A 20,358-nucleotide genomic window follows, 5' to 3' on the forward strand; every position below is an offset into this window, starting at 1 on the left:
ATATACATGTATAATTATAGATATAAATATACTTACACATTTAGACTGTATTAAACAATTATGTTCTCTTTAATTATTAAAACACACATACAGTAGCAATTTTATCAATATGGTTACAAGAAAAATATGTTAAACAAGCATTTCTTATTTTACTGCCAGTATTCTTGATAAAATGATTTGGAAGTTACAGTGTGTTCTTGTCTGCTTCTGCAACGTATCACTTGAATTTAAATATTTCACATTGTAATGTAGAATATTTATAGTGGAAACAGGTAAGATTTGCTATACTATCTGGATACATTTTAAGAAAATATAACATAGAAAGTAAAATATACAGTGGGTATTTTAACATTGTTAAATTATGCAGATATAGAATATTTACAAAAATGTTTTAAAGTGTGATCTTTTCTTTTTTTATCTGTATTATTCTACAGATGGGGGGGGAGGGGGAGGGCAATTTGGAGCAAAATTGATGAAAACCGTGCCCCTTTTTGCTTCAATGTTGCTCTAATTTTTGTACTACAGTATGTGCATCAGCATGTGAATTGGGTTGTGTCAAAAGAAGGCGTTTGAGAGTAGTTACATGACTTAGATGTATCAAATTGAGTGCTTCTGTGCGTCTTTTTATATTCCATAAATATGAGTCAAAAAGATCTGTCAAGATTAAGGTGGTCTAACTTTCTGACATGTAACAATCTGTATGAGCTGTAAAAAGCGGTTTCTACATTTAAGACAACTGTGTACCAATAAAGTCTGCAATGGATCAACTCGTGCTCTCTTGTCTCCAATTGCTTTAATACTTAGTCCCCTTGGTGTGAAACAACTGTGTAGACTTTTGTTCAGCTAAATCTTTACATACTGTATCTTTGCCTGCCTAGTAACATTAACACCAGAAATATAAAAGGCAGCCTGTAAAAAAAGTTATAAGGACCTCAAATATAAGCTGTGTAAGTTTGTGTGTGGGCCAAGAAGGAATAAGGTTAACTAGAGCTACAGTAGGCTTTGATATTCAAAACCTAGTGACTGTTACATTACTTAACAGGATAGTCTTTTATTACTGCATTTTGTAGGTTCAGTGAAACACTATCTTGCTGCGAGTTCCAATCTATGTTATCTTTGCTCCATATTTCAATCATTATAGTCAGTAATATACAGAAGTTTAGTTTTATAAAAAAAAAAAGCTACATTCTTCTGCATTTTAATGTAACTTTAATGAGCAACATGGTACGGAGACTAAAATATGTCACATTAGAAATGAATATATTATTATTTGACAATGATCTATATGGTGACATTAGAAGATATACATAGAAATGTGTAATTGATGAACATTACATGCAAAATGACACCAACATTTTATATTCACATTTGTATGAACATATAAAACCATTTATCTGTATTTTGAACTTCTACATTTAATTAATCTTCCTTTTCATGCGTATAAATTGACAACTTTCCTCTAAGCAGGAAGAAAAGTAAATGAAATACATCTTCTAACCTGCTTTTAATCATGAAGTAAAAACAGTGCACTTCCATTTTTATGTTATTTCACTTAAAAACAGCTTGAACCTTGTGCACTTCAGCACATGGCAACAAATACTGGGGTTATTTTTAACTTTTCCTATTAGGTCCAAGTGTTATAACACTTCATTCAATAAGGAATTAATCCAGACTTAGCCCTCCCCCAATCACAATTCATTCAGGTTTAACTTGTTTCTAAAATTATCTGGATCTTGCTCTCCACGACCCAGGTCACAACCTTACTTAAGGACAGGAAATAGTTATCAGGTCATACAGTGGTCAGACAAAAAAAAGAATGTGAGTGCTTTTGCTCCTTTCTTATTAAAAGTGCATGTTTTTTAATCAAAAAACAAAATCACAAGAAAGAAGCTTTTTGAGGAATCACATTGTTAATAATGTCCTACATACGCCAAACAAAATCACTCATTAAAAGTGTTCGAATATGTATTTTTAAAATAAATGTATGGCTACGTCACTTCATAAATAGACTATGATGGCTATGTTTAGGTTGATGGACACAGGGCTCCAAATTAGACACAGGTTTTATTTTAGAATACAAAAATGGACTATTACAAGTATAACTGAAGCCCAAGTGTATATTCTAAAGGCCCCTGTAGTATTTTTCAGAGGGCTGCTCTTGTGAACTGGGTTTGCACTCTGCCAGCAGAGCAGATCTGACCCATGGAGAGCACTCCTTCAGATCAACACTGCCTCAGGCTTTACTACTTTCTCCAAAAAGTCTAACATTTCAGGCATCAAGTTGAATTTCTTCTGGAGATGATTAACCCAAACCCATGACAGATTTTTTCCAAGATATCCAACTCCTCATGTTTATTTTATCCTGGCTCTTTTTTGGATGTATTGGACATAAGTAACCTACTCGTTTTACATGTTAAGGGGCTGGTGGAGAGCCATTTATTTCTTAAAATGAGAAAATATTTCAATGTGCAGGCCACTATTGTTGTGTGAGCTCACACTAGATAATAAGAAACAAAGCTCCGCTGCTCTGATTTTAAAAGTCAAACTTCCTCTGTTTCATCACATCACGAGATAAAGATCTTACAAGTTTTTGGAAATGTATATGTTTAAGTTTTACTTGCTACGTACAGAGTAAGAGTTGAACTGCTTTAATTAGAAGTTGACTGATCAAAAAAACAAAACAAAAAAAACAAAAAAAAAAAAACCCTCCCGCTGGTTCTATTCTTAACTGGATACTTATGCTTTCTTATCCTGTATGATTCATAAATAAATATATGCATTTATGCTGGAGCCCTAAGTAGTAATAGTTTGGTCTACATTTTTCTAACTATATGCCATGTCCAATGAAAAATGCGAATAAGATGGTAAATATCATGCTACCATCTGAACATCATCTTAAGTATGATGCATAGAAATTGTAGGCACATCTGCCAAAATCAGTATTTAGCAAATCATAAAATAATGTATTAAAGCATATTAAAGGAGCAGCAGGTATTAACCACGGTATTATAATTATGCCATTTAGATCTTTTAAGCAAAATGGTTTGCTTGTTCATGGTTACTTAGCATTTTACAGGGTTATAGTGTAGTCTTCTTTTGTAAAGCACAATAAAGTTGCATCGTGGTGAAAGTAAATGACATATAATAGCTATGCTGGTTTTTTTTGCTCAGTAACATGGTGCATGTATTACTTCTATTTAAATATAGGCCCAAAAGCCAAACAGCATAATTTCATAGAATATACTATACAATGCATAATACAGTCATTCTGAGTTGAAAATGTTCACAATAAAATAACAAATAAAAATATCACTTGTGAGCACATTCACATATTCAGACAGGTCTGCAACTGTGATTTCCACCATTATCTCTTAGCACAGGGGTGTGCACAAACTGGGGGGCGCAACATTTTCAAGAGGGGTGCGAGGTGCTTACAGAGGCCCAGCGCTCTTCCCCACAACATTTAAATGAAATGCTGGTGGAGTGCGCAAGGCCTCTGTATATCTCTTACCTTGTCTCCGGCGGCTTCTGGCGACGCATTGCCATGGCAACACGGCATCAAATGACGCCATGGGGCCACACATCACATGACGTCTTGACGTTAGAAAACGCCAGAGAAAAGGTAAGGGGGGAGCAAGAGGGGAGGGGGGGGGAGAGGGGGAGAGCAGGCAATGGGGCACAGGCAAAAAAGTTTGCGCACCCCTGTCTTAGCATACACTGCAGCTAGGGATTCTGGGAAATGACATGGAAATGAGCACACAGTGTCACCTTTTACTTCATGTCCATTTTAACATGGACAACCCTTATAAACTTATACTGGCCATATTACACAATAAAATAACTACCGGTAAGTCATGGTGAAAAGAATACTTAAAGGTGTTTTTTTAAGAAGCAGTTTCAACTGCAGCACCTTTGCCATGGCTTTGCAAACATGTAGAGATGAGTTGACTGCAACTTCCCAAAACAGACAACAAATCTTAACTTTTTCTGAGAAAGTCTGTATATAAATCAATCAATTGGATCTAGGAATTGCAAGCACCAACCGCAAATGTTTCGTCTGAAACTGATGACACCAGACATATATGGTACCAAAGGATTACATAATTTTCTTTCATTATTTTAAATTCCTGAAACGGTCTCACTGAATGCTACTTTAGGCTGCGTGAAATAAATGAACGGGGTTAATTCCACTCATTTTGAACACAGAATGGCACACAAAATGGCCATTGACTTCAACTGGCATTATGGCAGTATAATGAATGACCCCAAACGTGTACTTAAAAATATTGTATTTAAAATTAGCAGCCAGTGCTAATTTCAATATTAGAAAAAACATTTTTTTACTTACTTTAAGAGATCTTCTTGCCATCTGTTATGCTGTGTTTTTTAAAAAAATATATAAATCTGACGCTGCTGTCAGGAGATACGTTTTTAAAATATTAAAAAGTATGGGAGGTCAAAATGGAGCGCTCCCTAGAGCCCAGTTAAGTTCAAGTTTACCACGGACATTAAGACTTTTAGCAAAAACAAAACATAAACAAAAAGCAGGACATGCTCAAGGTTCCAAGACACTAACATTATAGGATTTAAACTCATGTAGGCTTCTGGGAGAGATTGCTGCTTTAATATACAAAATGTACTAAAAATAATGTCATCCAACCCTTTATCTTTTTAAATTCTCCGCTTCCAGTGCCCCTCCCTGCCCCCAAAATATAACAGGTAGAAATGTACTTCGTTTTGATAACTAATTATAGTTTGCCTATAAGTATTGTTTCTAGGGTAGCTATTTGTTTAAATGATTACTCCCTCTTACATTATTTTTTTTACCCAATGGGGTAAAACGTTACTACTTTAAGTTTAAGGGACCCCCGGTACCCAATATATTTACAGATTAAATTACTGTATTTAAATCTCTGCCAAGGGGGAACAAAATGGCTGACAAATGTTGGACCAATAGATGGCCCCAACATCATCATCAGTTGTGGCTTCCTACTGGACAGTTATTTAAATCCCCTTTAAATGACAGGAAGTAATACAAGTAACTTGATCAGTAAGTATCTCGCCCACCAGGGGTTTTCCATGGTCTAATTAGTTCTTTTCAGGTGCTGGCTGGGATGAACAGTCTCTGTAGAAAGGTTGTTGCCCATTATAAATTACATCAAAACTAAACTAAACACTACAAGTGAATCACATAAACATATAATGTAAAAAAATAAAAGACATTACAGAAAATAATAATAATAATAATGACTTGAAAGCCGAATTTACAATTGCCACGAACTGAGAGGCTCAAATCTGCGGCATCCGAAAGCAGTACATGATGCTGCCCGGGATGATTAAAGCAGTGATAATCGTCCCGGGTCAGACTGTCTGTAATAGCTGTGCAGAGGAGTTCAAGAGAGAAGCTTTCACTGGGCCCGCTGTAACAGCTGCTCAGGGAGACACAGAGAGATAGCTAATCTCTGGCACTCCTCTGCGCAGCTATTACAGATGCGTGGCTGGTAGGATTAACTCAGTGGTGGTCCCATTCAGAGGCAAGGACACCCGCTGAGTTAATCATCCCAGGTAGTTTACTGCTTTCTTGGTCTCGGCCCTGCCGCGCTCTGGTGCCGCAACATCACGCGCCCACGACGGCAGTAAATGTTGCTACATCTGAATGTACTCTCCGAGAGTGCTGGTTCCTATATGTGTATATGGGTTGAAAAGACATATGCAGTGACAATAACAAAACGCGACTGAAGCCACATTTGCAACCCACAGAGGCAACAGGCAGTGAATAATACATCTCTCTGCATATGGACAAGCACGTTTCAAAGACTGATGAGTATCAGGGAAAAAAAAAACCTTTTAAAACCTATTTATTGGGTCATATCATATTAAGAGTGGGCTATGCTATTTAGCTACTGATACTATGTTTGTTTCTTTTAAATACAACCAGAGACTGGGTGTAACCTTACTGATTTAAGGGGCCTGATGCTGAACACTTGACTTTCATGGATTGCAATTATATATTTTTTGCACCATTCTGTGGCTTTTTTAGCCCACGTATTGTTTTATTATGGATATATATATAATGCATGCTTGATTTGTGATCTATTCTACACTGTTGATCCAGGAATTAGAGTTACCCATGTGGAATGGGGAGACAACTTTTTTTCTCCACACGAACCTTTTTTTCTCACATTTGTTTCAAGGTTGTTAATTTTAATGAACTGCTCAAGTTATTTTTAAATGCCTTGTTGTTCCATAGAAGTAGTTTCTATGATGGAAATTGCGTATATAATAAATACTGTATTAGTTCTTTAGAGTGCATCTGTTTATGCAAGAGTCTTGGTTTCTTAGTGTTCTATTAGATATTTTCTTCAAATGGGTCTATATATATATATATATACACACACACACACACACACACACAAACACACACACACACACACACACACACACACACACACACACACACACACACACACACACACACACACACACACACACACACACACACACACACACACACAGTACATACTGATGTGTGCCCCAGCAGCAAATACAGCTCTAAAGGGAGAAGCATCATTACATTATTTACCCCTGCGCTACTGACTACAGATGCATTTGATGCTTTTGCTTAGACCCAGAAACTCCCCCAAATGATATATTCTTCATCAATCTTTTATTTTTATTATTGTTATTTTGTCCCTATGAAGCCACATTGTTTCAGGTGAAAATACTAAAAGGTCAGAACTGCATTTGTCAATCACAATACATGACTCAAATTGTTATTTTTTTGCCAGAGAGCAGGATTAGTTTATGTTATTATGAATACATTTAAATACATGAATACGGTTTATGATCATATCCAAATGACAACCAATGTGTCAGTTTAGCGGCAAAAACAATGGCAGCAAGAGTACTGTATTAATTTAAATGTGGAAGAAAGTTCAGTCCTGTCACTAGAATTAGAGCTTATGGGTACTTTGTATTTAGAATCGAGTGGGGAAACCATCATCATCCCACCTATCATGACAATTGTACTGTCCATTTTATAGTTCCATGTGGAACATAACATCTGTAGCATTCAGGTATAATTCACAGTAATCACATGATTTGTTACCTTCGCTTGTGTTTGGATAGTTTCTTCTTGTGCATTTTATAGCAAAGAAAGAGATAACATGGACAAAATTGTATGATTCAGGACAGCTGACCTATTCTAAATATATAATAGGTTGGTATGTTCCAACTTAAGAGGGCAAACCTATTCTAATTGTCTCTCTCCAAGGGTGCCCGGTCACTTAACCGGGAACATCTGTGAGTTTACTAGTCCGACTATGACTTGCAACATCTTTTAATGAAACAAAAAAGTTTTCGATTCGGAAGGATTTGTGACCCTTGCTGACATATAAATAATAGACTGACTATTTTGTTTTTACTTTTATCTTCCTTTATGTTTTATTAAGCACCCAGAACTATCAAATTACTGCAGACGTTCCATAACTGAATTACTTCTAACATTCCAAAGAGTTCCATAACCCCTTCAAAAAGGGGAAACATGTAATACCTTGCAGAAAAAAAGGTTATCATATTATGCTTTATTTTATGCCTGAAAGTATCCAGGCAAAATATAATTCAGAAGATTGAGATATTAAGAAAAAGTATCAATATTAATACCACTATCTCTTACCAAACAACTGCAATGTTGTTTATTAAAAAAATAAAAAAAAAGTTATTTTATCAATAAACCAGAAAAAAAATTAAAAGAATGGATTTCCTTCAGAAATAAAATTCGTCTGCAACACCATTTATGAACACATCATTCGTTTTTTTTTTGTGATTTACAATGCAATCTTTGCAAGATTAGTTTAAATCTTATCGGGGTATTACACAGCTCATTTCAATGTGGTGAAAAAATAATCATTCTAGATTTCTTAAATTTTACATCTGTTATTCTTCAAAAACTATTACATTAAATGAACATTCATTTCAAATGGTACTCCTATATTCTGCAGGTCTACAGTGAGTCCGTTTGTTTCTTATGTGGTTACTTTTTCCAAAGGTATGATCTAGTTTAAGAGGTTTCCATGGATCTAATGCTTTATGTACACAAACCTCTGGATGTTCTTGGGATGCCAACACGCTACTCTATGTTATTTAATTGGATGTATATACTGCAAGTTTTTATATGTAAATCAATGTGCCATTTTGTTTAAAATGCTGAAGGTGGAAAGTTTATTGAAAGAATGCTTATAAACCATTCCCAATAGCTATGTAACCTTTTACATTTGTCAACACAGCAACTGAAATATGCTAGGAATACATTCTAGTTATTCTTTCCATAGTTAAACAACAATTTCTATGGCCATTCTAGTTGTAATTATGCATACATTTAGCATGCCCAGTTCAAAAAATATAATTAAACATAGCATGCTGGCAAACCTCAATTATATGAGTAACATCTTGTTGAAAGGTCAAGTGTGTATGTGAGAAACATACAGTTCATCTTCTTACATGGATTATTGCATTTACCATAATTCAATCCCTGAATTAAAGTATTTTTAAACATCCTCACAAGAAATGTGTGAATGTCTATCAGACTCTATAACATTGCAATATTAAAACAGGCATTAACTAGAGAAGAAAAGAGAAGAATGCATGCACATTTATTCAACTGGTGCATGATCAATGTTTCGATCCCCAAGGTGAACTACATCAGGATTTTCGCTTGCATACCCCTCTGCACAGCCTGTTATTACATTTCTTAAATGGTTATACGTTGTTCCCATGAAGTGGAAATGCACTAATTATCTGATGCAAAGCGCACACACATTCAATAGCATCTTCCGTTTAAGTCATCTTCAAATGTTTTCTAGGCATTTGGTATCATGTATCATGTCCTTGATGATTGCAGGGTGATCTGTGTTTACCCCATTGCATTGTATAAATTATTTTAAGGCTGCTACGCCTAATCCAAACACCACTAGTGTTTAATAATTGTAATTCAATTCACTGTTACCTGTATACTAGTAAATGTATTTATGCCAGCAATAACAGATACCACAATATTGCTAAATAATATCACATCAGAATTTTAGACGGATTAGAACAACAGTAAAAAAAAATCACAGTGGGTACTCACCTCGAAAATATTCTACTTTCATCGGCTGGACCTTCTTCGGTGGTTTCACAGGGAGATGTTTATTTTCATTGTTTTTGAACAACGCCAGGCGCACAGCTGGGTCTAGATGAAAAAGTACATGTTAAAATTAAAAGGGCATGATGTGTTTTTGTTCTTTAAAAAGCTAATGTTACTCTTCAGAAGATTTAGAAGGCAAGAAAAATGGTCTTAACTTAATCCTGGATGTAAAAAAGTAAACTACGTTTGAGCAATGATCGCTGGATGAAAATACTCAATCTAAAAGAAATGTAATGCTGCTTGCTTTTATATTGCTTTCTAAGGGATGTATCAGTTAGCAGCAAGGTAGCAGACAATATCAATCACTTTGAAACCAATGAAATCTGTCTTCTTAGGAAAATATAATCATCCTTAAAGTGAAAAAGATTGTATGGGCAAATGTAGATTGTCCTTTTCTGCAGGGCCTCCTAAATCAGCCTATGTATGGAGTTACTGCTCTAGGATGATTTTGGGATCGAATATGAACGTATTTCTTCAAAGCACCAATTAATTACATGATTAACTAAAGTTCTAACTTAAGAATTTAACATAGGACAGAAATACATCGTTTATGCACAGCCATGTAAGTTAAAACATTTCTTGATAGGGGTAAAAAAGACACTTGTAAACAAAAGGTTTCATAATACAAATTAGAAATATACATCTTGAAATTCTGTTGAACCAAGTTTGCAGAAAAAAATTATATTGCAATACTATTTGGATTGGGAAATCCCTCTAATTATTTTCATTTGAGATGCCTGAAGTTAATGCAAGCCTCTCTACAGGTCATCAAAGACAATGTATATATTCAAGAACTATTAATAGAAGAATGCACATACTTCCTTGTCAACTAAAAAAATAAAAATAAAAAAAATGTACAAAAATTTGACTTTGCATGGTACATAATTATTGAAAGAAATTTATAAGCACGAACATTAAAAAGTATACAAATAAGAAACTAAACTTTTTTAATCAAGAAGCGCCAATGTAGATGAAACTGATGAAAACCTAGACTATCATGCTTCTAAAACCTTGAACCAATATTTCTAATACAGCTTCAACTTCAAAGCATGTCTGTGTCATTATGCTTCTCATTTGTTTGAGAAGTGCCTCTTCTACATTGACTACTTTTGAGAGACATCATCTGAAAACCACAAACATTGACATTTGAACTTTGAATCTAAATTGTGCTTTCAATGTATTAAAATACTTAGGATCATTGTTTCTCGAAAGTGCTTCTCCAATTCAAGACGCAGAGCGGAAAAAATATTGTTTAAATGTACAGACTGCACGACCCAGTACTATTGATGCCCTCAAAGCCTTGGGAGTCCATCAATAGTAGGTAAATTGCTTTTTCTGATATTGAAAGCAGATCAGCATAAAGATGGTTCATAGGAGAACAGTAATGATTAACGGGATATGTTTTTTAAAATGATGCCTGGCTGATGTATCATAATTTTCCGCTTGATGGATGTAACACTGTGGGTCTAGTAAAATCATGGTTAGAGTATCTCTGGTTTTGAGTTTTTCATTAACTTCTCCAATGTAGCATCAACAAATGTATCTCCTACAATTTAATATTGTATAATCATTATTGGAATAATAGCAATATGATCATTCTGATATATAACATGGGTAAAGTACCTTACAATGTTTGCTTTATAATAGTAGGTGGTAGTGAAAATGTTGATTTATGATTTAATGGAGCGATAGAACCGAGTCATTTTTAACCCAACCTGGGGGAGTTGACATGCCCATAACATGTGCTGGGCATATTTCAGTTTCTCTCCGAGGTCTCTTTACAATATGCTATGTAGCTGCTGCTCTATATGAGAGAAGCTCCGAGCTGCATTCTAAGAAAATAGAGCTCAGAAGAACGTGGATTGGTTGGTTTCACAGCATATTGAATGCCAGAACCTCTTTTGTCCAGTTAACTATGTCAAGCAAATGGTGACATTTAAGGGGCTCCCTCCCACACAATTCAGAGATCAAAGCTGACTGGAGAATTTGAGAATTTATTATGGATGCATCCATACCTACTTATATTGAAATTAACATTGTTTATGTGTTAATTTAATGAAATATATGAGTCACTTCAATTTTATGTGCATGCTCCTATTCCAACAGGTTTAAACATGGGTTTTGGTCACCAACACCACAAAAAAAAGTGACCCAGCTTTTGATGGAAAAATATTTTCTGTGGTTTCTCACTACAAAAACTGCAAAAGTAAAGCTGTTCCTACACAATTCTCTTCTTCCAGTACTGGGATGCGATTAAAACGACACGATGAATATATTGGTTTTTAAATAGGTTTCCCGCTTTTACACAGCATATTTTATTAATATAAAGTAATAGCTAAGTTATTCTGTAGATATTATAAAAGAGATGAAGATAAAAACACATCGAACACACTGTGGAACAGAACCCACACAGGAGTGTGGACACTGCTCATAAGCAGAACGTCTCAATCTTGTACTTTTGTGCATGGGGTAAAAAGACTGCCAGGTTCAACAAGAAAATATCCCTTTATTTCAATGTGAAATAGTTGACAGAAATATGCAGCACAAGTGAGGTAATGTGTAAACTGGAGCAAACATTTTGATATATTCCATCTGTCGTTTGAGATATGACATACATCTTGAAAGACCAAAAGCGAACATAATCAAGATTTTATGCCCATTTTCCACATCATTATATTTACCTCCAGCGTATAATGTGTGGTGGCAACAAATAGGGGCAAAGTTGGTAGGTAAATGCAATGCCATCTCTGCATCGCACATGGGAGCAGCTTAATGATTTTCGGAGAAAGCCAGCAAGGAAAACAAACTTAAAGTAAAATGTCCAAAAGCTACAGTAGATGTACAGTGGGTAACTATTTCTCAACCACTCCACCCCCCACCCCCCCCACCCGAACTAAAACGTAGCTTCCCATTGATTAAATAAATAACATTTGTATACATTCGCAGATACACAACTATGGAGAATTTTAGCCACGGCACAAGTCAGTTGTATTTTGTTTTGGTCATTTCAAGGGATAATAAAATTACTGCGGCGGAGGTAAAACAAAAAAAAGTGTCTATCATGTTATACTACTGCTGCAGGACTATAAAATGGAAATGTATATTCTATAAAATCAGTGATAAAATATGTATCATTACGTCTTCAAATTAAATAGTGACAGTGTTACTTTCATTGAGCGAAGACTTAAATGTACCCATAGATTTCCTGGCATGAACATTATTTATATGGGTAAAAAAACACAGTAAAAAGATCAGAATGCAAGTAGATGGAACGTGTGTGTCATGACCTTTAAGAGGGCTCCAAATCCTTTCATGTGGGGTCAACTACGGATTAGATCTATGTGCTATTCATAAGATTGTCCTGTAATCCCGTACCCTGAATATTTAAAAACATGAGAGAATGAAAAATAATAGGAAAGGCATGCTATGTATTACCAAAAACGTGAAAGGACAGATCACTGGATCGTTGTGCTTTGAAAAGTGGAAAATATATTAGAAAATTGGTTCGGGTATTTAAGAGGATAATCCATTTGCTGCATGTATACAATATTTACGTATGTACTAACAATGTTTATAAGAAAGGTGTGCAGAAAAATACATTGGTTTATGAATTCTATAGCAACTACAAGGAGCAAGATGGGTATGATATTATATTGTATAAAGTTGTTACATAGAGATTGCAAATTGAGCATTTATTTGACACAATGGGGAAGAGATGTACCAGTGCAAAATACAGTAATAAGGAAGGTTTCACCCTGTTTCTCTTTACATTAACTTATGAAGTTGCTTTGCTCCAGTATCTGCTCTATGTTGTAGGCTGGATTTTGGGAAGTGCCGACAGGAGGAGTTACCCAATATTCATTTCATAATCAGATATATTGATTGGAGTATGACATCTAAAAACACTTTACACTTACATAGCAACTCTGAAAAAGGTGGTCTGAGTTAGTAGTATCTTGTAAATGAGATCATACAATACAGTTTGAGAAATGTCATTTCTATTGGATTCTCCATTTTTTGCATTCAGGTATGCAGTAGTTTTAATATGACATACTTACCCAACAATTTTTTAGTCCTTCCTTGTTTGGATTTCATTTTCTGAGCTCTCTTCAGCATCAATTGTGCAGTGGACACATCTTTAAATCCCCTGCAGGAAAGCAAATTTTACTTCCATACATGTTCAATTTGCATTTTAATTTCATGATAAAACATTCAGATATACAGCAAGGGAAATCTTTTACATACCACTCCTGGGAAATTTTTTCTTCTTTCTCAGACTTGAAGGAAACGTCAATATCGGACTTCATGTTAGACATATGTGACAGATTCTGTTTCTCCAACCTGACATCAGATGAAATTGTAAGCCAAATCAGTTAAAAAAAGAAACTTACTGTGGCTTTGTAGTCTAAAGCCTTTTTAGCCAACTGTTTATGCATTCCAAAATCTGAAATAAAATCTAGTTTAAATAGTGGTGGAAAGCTTCATCGTGAAAGGTTATAAAAGTATGTTAACATTTTGAAATGTTTACATTTCAATTACTTAAAGAACATTTCAAAAATTACCAGCAGCACACAAATCCTGTTCTGCAGAGAAAAGCATCCATATCTATATCTAGAAACTTAAAGACACATTCTTCCACAAAACACAAATGCTAAATATTTTGATATGATTTAATAATTGAGCACACTAATTCTTTTAACTATTATATTGTTGTTCTCAAGATAGATTAAAGACACTGATAGAACAACCACGCAGCAAAGATTACTTAATCAAATTACGTTTTTAGTTGGCATTATCATATGCAAACCTGTGCTCTAGTGCATGGAAAAGAGTGACTTAATAAAACCATATTATGTTGGTCAAGAGTATTGTGTGTGGGGCAATTAGCTAAAATATTAAATGAGCAGATCACTGGAATGTGGAATTCTCTAAAGTATTGTCCCTGTACAGCAGTTCAGTATTATAGCATAACTAGCCATTAAAAAAAATTGTGTACATGCTGCTACAATACTCAAATTTAAAATGCTTTCTAGAAATATCTTCAATTATGAAACCGATATTTAAACTGTGTTGCATTGACAAGTGCTTACAATACTTTATGGGTCATATATATTTCAAGGCAATAGTGGTGCACTTTGTGGCAAAAAATTGGCCCTTATGTAGCAAAGAAAAACAAATCTAATTGAAAACAATAGTATTTATGCTTTGATGCATCTGGAACAATAATTTTGCTCCACTTTTGCTTTCAAGCATATGCCTTTATGTTTGTAACATAAATTGCTTAACTGCTATGTGGATTAAACCTTTAAGGACCAGTTACACCTCTGATTTTGGGCATTTCCTTTCTCTGAGTCTTCACTACAGGAAATAAAATTGTGATATATTTGAGTTAATTGTAACCATATTGTCACATCGAGGGCAACTTAGTACTTATCACTTATCATCTGAGATCTGACTCAAAAAGACTGTTCATGGTCCCAAGGTTCAGCAAAGTATACGGCCGCACCTTTTTCTCTTACCGTGCACCCCACAACTGGAACAATCTACCCGACTCTCCCAGCCACCACCAGTCTAAGTTTTTTAATACTAAAGCGGTCTCACATTTTAATCTGGTCTGTAACTGTTGCATAGGCCTATAATATATATTATCTTAAACAGTGCATGCAATGTCTTGTATATAATGTATATAACCTGTTCACTTATGTAACTATGTATTTGTAACCATGTATTATTTGTCATCATAACTATGTCCAGGACATACAGATGCAGCGGCCGTTATTGAAACACTTCACGCGGTGTATACCTCGGAATACCCATGTGATGGCGTGTGCGATTTCTTCCAACCTTACCGCCTTATGACGCGAGTGCAGAAAATGGCATTTTAGTGTTCTGGCTTTTAAACACCTGAAATTGACACAGTAGCACAGTACTGTACACATTACAATTCATTAATGTCATTGCATTTAATTGCACACAAGCCATGAAATTCAAACAAAGCAACCGCGATAAACACGTGTACCTGGGGCGATTGGCCGCGTTAATGCCGCGTGGAGTACAGCAGTGCACACGAAAACGGCGCCGTGATTTGTTTGAATAACGGCCGCTGCATCTGTACTTGAAAACGAGAGGTAACTCTCAATGTATTACTTCCTGGTAAAACATTTTTATAAATAAACAAATAAAATAAATAAATTCATTAGGGAAAAAGTGTATGAAATAAAAATTTAATTGTACAGATCTAAAGTGTTACCTGCTGTCAAGTTCAGGTCTTCCTTGTATGAATGCACTGTCTGCAGCTGCATCACACTGCCAGGCTGGGTGTGGGAGCCATGGTAATGAATGTGCCTTGTCTTCTGGAGGCGCAATGCTCATGGAAAGCTGATGACAGGGAAAAGTAAATCTACATAAATATACTACACTGTCTTGTAATAGTGTTACTAGAGTTATTAGTAGGCAAATCCAGTAGCGTAACATTTAGGCAGAAAGAGAGAGAGAGAGAGAGAGAGAGAGGGAGAGAGAGAGAGAGAGGGAGAGAGAGAGTTTAAGATAGATAGATCAAATAGTACATTTACTGCAATTGCAAATTAACGTGTAGCAACATCTTCTGGTAGTGAGGTATTTACTAGGTCAGTTTGCATAAAATTGCTAATCGCAAACCATAAATACGGATTTTTTTTTAACCGAAGGGATGCTTGCAAATATCTATAGCTAAAAAAAGTCACAGAACTTTACAATTTTTTATATAAAATAGTATGCAATATCTGTTTGTACTACCTACTTGTTCTTGTGATTACTGTAAATATGAAAAGGAACCAAAAGGCAAATTCAACTTCTAAGAAACATGAACGTAAAAAATGACAAACAGTAATTGATATTGCGCTAATTCCATATACTCCAAAAATGACCAATGTCCTTGCGATCGGCTAGAACTGCGATTGACGTGAATAGCACTTTTGCCATGAAGTACATCGAATCAACCTCCAAGATGTCAATGCGCTAGATATTTAAGAATGTGCATGAACTCGAATTCAAGCATGGAAATGAAAACACAAAGCAAGAATTTTAAGACTTAGGAAAGAATAAAAACAACATTGCAAGGTAATAACCTCTCGTTGCTCGGAAAATACTCAGCCGTTGACAAGGAAGATTTGCAGTATTTGTAAGTGCTACATAAACTAGCGATTTTTCTTCTGTTGCCAAAAATGCAGCTGGTGAATGTCAGAAGGTTTGCCTTTTTTCTCTTTTATATAAACGTTGCTACTGTGACGTAATGTGGTGAAATGAATTCAAAATAGACAGACTTTTTTCAAACGCAAAAAGAAAAAAGAAAAATTGCAACTGGGGATAAGGTGTCAGCCAGAGGTATCTAAAAGTAAGTCAATAAATAACCACATGAATCACTGTGGTGTAGAAAACTCTTATGAATGATGAAAGACTAAGACATTGCAGCGACATGTTACCTTTGGTCGTTCTGGTTTACTTGAGAGATGTTGTGTTTTAGAAGGGAAACAGGTGGAATTCAGAATCCACTCCTCCTCCATTGCACTCTGAGCAAACAAGGAAGAATCAAAATAAATAGAGTATTGACAATATTTGAGAAGTTTGTTTTCTAGTGTAATACAGACTGTTTTCAGTGTTTCCAAATCAGACATCAGAATGAGATCTTAGACTAAAATAACTTCAAAGCATATTAGAGAAAAAAGAAAAGAAGATGAGTCATTTTGGAATTCTTATCACATTGTAGAATGCTTTGAATTAAAAAAAAAAACTTTTAAAATGTCAAATGTGTAAACAGTTTATGGGTTTATCAAAGATTTTGCCATTCTCTTGTGACTGATATTAAGAAGAGGTACGTACATATGTTGAGCAAAAGTGGTGCAATACTGGCACAAATAATTGCACTAGGTTTATGGAAGAAAAAAAAAACCAAGTGAAAGGAATGAGATTTTGGGGCCTATGCAGAGAGCAGCGCTATTTCAAAACTCGCCATTTTTTTGGAGAAAATCGCACAGAAAACAGCAGAAAATGCCGAGTTACGAAAAACGCGCCAATTTTTTTTTTCTATTTCTAAAATTCGCCTCGCGGCTGGCGAGAACCTCCATCTCGCCAGTTTTAAAAATATCCTAATGCAGAGAGGCGCGAACGGCATCTAGCGGCTGTTCGCGCCAATAAAATGGCGCGATTGTCTCCTTTTTGCCTCGCCAGGAAAAGTTGGCAAGAAGCTGCCGCTCGCGGCCATAGGAAAGGAAAAAAAAAGGCGCAATTTTTTTTTAACACATTTCTGCAGCGCGCATCTCGCCAATTTAAACTCGCCACACGCATTCATGTTAAACATAGCAGAATTCGCACATTTCTGCATATGGAGAATAAAACTCTCCAAAAAAAGCTACTTTTTATTAAACTCGCCAATTTTAAAATTCGCTGCTCTCTGCATAGGCCCCTTTGACTTTCATAAATCCTGCGCATCTTTGCCCAGAATTACTCCAGTTTTGCCTCAATATATAGGCCCATGTGTCGGCAAATTAATTACTATCTGGACATTTGCATTGCTGTTTTTTGCTGTTAATGTAAATACTACACGTTTTTTCTCCTTCGGAAGACACACAAAAGGAAGGTTGCACGTGTTAACTACAATTATTTAATAGTGATCAGAAAGTAACTTTTGTAACAGGTAACTGGTGAGGGAGATTAAGATATAGAACATGTAAAAGGTTTGTGCTGCTTACTCACTGCCAAGTGGCACTGGTTGTCATGCTGCTCGGTTTAGATGATTTGGGCATTGTTTTTGTGACAATATCTGATACTCAGATCTCCCCATTATTGTAAAATTATTTACAAAGGGAAAATAATATGTCAACATAGAACTGCAAAATAGCAATACTTTAGCAGTAAAATAAGCTTTCAGAACACAACTGGGACTGTTACCAACATTCAAGTATTCAACTGATTTGGGGGTTCATCTTTTTTTCTTTTCTTTAAGACATCAATGACTAACGCTTTATTAAGTTATTTGCTGCCACAGGAGCCTGCAGCACATTACTTGGCTACTATAAGTAAAACAAGGAATGGGGGAAGGGATTTCTAGATGGCATTCCTCAGTGTCACTGAAACCCCTACAGTGCGGAGATGGGCTGCTTCTTAAACATAACTACATAAATATGCAATAATTATTTAAAAAGTGGAGCAGTTAAGGGTTGAGTACAACAACAGTAGACTTTTTCTAAAATGGCAATGAATCTTTTACTATTCAATTCCAATTTTCAGATTATCTGATTCCAAATGTAAAGGATTCTGTAAGCAATCTAGCTCATCTATCTCATAGTACTCTCTTAAAAAGGAATTTATCAATGTATATTACATATAACTTTATACAGTATTTATACGTAAGGGAAGTTTTACCACAGCACTGATGCAATAAAATACTGTGCTAAGGGACTTATGGCTTTCTCTGTCTGCTCTAAAAACTTGGCCAACATGGAATCTTTGAGTAACCGTTTGCTTTAGTTAAGTAGCGTTTCAATAATATTGCTGCATACTTCATCAAAAGTAAAATCATCCAAATTCACTTCTTCAAAGTCATCCTCCAGTTCATCTTTTTCAATCGCTGCGAAAGCAGCAGCCAATTTGTTTCTTAGGAAGTATCCCTTCCAAACAGCCTAAACAAAAAAAAAAAAAAATGTAAAGCATGTCATACAAGAGCCATAGATCAACTCAAAATACAGATTCATAATGTTATCCCGTAAGGAAGATAAAGCATCTCAGACCTTGGTTTAATTGCTCAATGATCTGTTTTTTGAACTTTATGTGACATCTAAAACTACATGACAAATTAAACGCCTGCATGTGTCTGAAGCAAAGAATACCCAGGAGGGTCTCCTCAAGTAAGCAGAATGGAATTCTTAAACTCTCTCTACTGCATGCAGCCTAGGTCAACTAATTAATAATTTGACAATCCCTTTAGGGCATTTTGGAGCCTGAGGGGAAAGAAGATACAAAGAGAAAGCAAAGTGTGTACTTCCAACCTTTAACTTTCAAATTAGTGTGAATCAAACAACCTCTTGTGTAAAATTCCCATGGCTTGTACGTGATGCTATTTAAAGAGGTGGGTAATTGGCATAGTTAAGCTACTCTTATTCTATGCTTCATCGTATGCATCCTTTTATAATTTAAAGTATACTATGAAGATACAGTAAAACTGTGTGTGTTATAGATTATCTAACAATTTGCTAAGCCACAATACATGGAAGTGAAAACAACATTGCTGGAAATAATAATAAAAAGCAATAATTAAACAGGACAATATGCATTTTTCATATTTTAACACAGAATATCTCAAAACACTAGGGTTTAAAGTGATTCAGGATTTTGGTAGGAACATGTAATTGGTAAGGAGCTGCAGTATAACACATCAATACATTTTTGTCTTTAGAAACTGTCCTACATTTGTAATTTTTAACACTTAAAGAGGATTATTTGCCATTACAATTGATTACGTTAAAAACACTGTGGGTTAATAAAACTGTATTTCAAAACATATGGAAGCAAAAAAAAAGATGTTGGTAAATGTTGTTAATTTTAAATGACATTTTTTTGATTTATTTAACTATTACAGCTATTTTTTAAATTAATAAAAAAAATATTTCTGTTTATGTATTGCGAAGGAGCAATATGATGGGTGCTATTTATCAAAGTCCCTTTGTTGAAAAAAACAGGAAATAACTTGAGAACAACAGCACCAAATGTATCAAAGGAAAGGAGCATCTAAGCCAACAATGGGCATGTTTCCTTTGATAAATCAGGCACAGTATTTTTGCATTTATTTCTCCCTATTTTTGTATCCGGGAAAATAAATAGGCCCCATGTGTTAAGGCATTTTTGAAGCTTAAATGATATACAGAGGCTTTTTTTTTTTTTTTTTAATCTTGCCTTTCTTAAAATCAATATATCAAAATACTTTGCTCCAATCTGAATAAAATTGGGATTTGGAGAGCGAGATGTAGAGTTACATGATGCACATACTGCAAGGGATCTTTTGAATTCTCTCTCTCACTCATTCTTCGCCTTTTTCATCATAAATCACTGCTAGGCCTGAAGTTGCATAAGTCCACTGGACTAGTAGCATCAAATGTAAGAAACGTCCTTAAAGATATAGCATCAAAGTGTTCCTGGACCCC

General features: G+C 35.2%; 1 protein-coding gene across 2 annotated transcripts in view; it reads right to left on the bottom strand.

Annotated features, from left to right (window-relative positions):
* LRRIQ1 (leucine rich repeats and IQ motif containing 1) overlaps window positions 1-20,358 on the bottom strand; it is a 338,249-nt gene that overhangs the window by 101,785 nt on the left and 216,106 nt on the right. For both annotated transcript variants that reach the window (XM_075600485.1, XM_075600486.1), the window contains exons 18-23: window positions 18,721-18,840; window positions 16,645-16,731; window positions 15,435-15,562; window positions 13,430-13,525; window positions 13,243-13,331; window positions 9,128-9,229 (exon numbers count right to left, since the gene is read on the bottom strand). In XM_075600485.1, the coding sequence (XP_075456600.1) occupies window positions 9,128-9,229; window positions 13,243-13,331; window positions 13,430-13,525; window positions 15,435-15,562; window positions 16,645-16,731; window positions 18,721-18,840 (622 nt within the window). The remainder of the gene's footprint in view (window positions 1-9,127; window positions 9,230-13,242; window positions 13,332-13,429; window positions 13,526-15,434; window positions 15,563-16,644; window positions 16,732-18,720; window positions 18,841-20,358) is intronic.

Source organism: Ascaphus truei, chromosome 5 (genome assembly GCF_040206685.1).
Source record: "Ascaphus truei isolate aAscTru1 chromosome 5, aAscTru1.hap1, whole genome shotgun sequence".
NCBI lineage: Eukaryota > Metazoa > Chordata > Amphibia > Anura > Ascaphidae > Ascaphus > Ascaphus truei.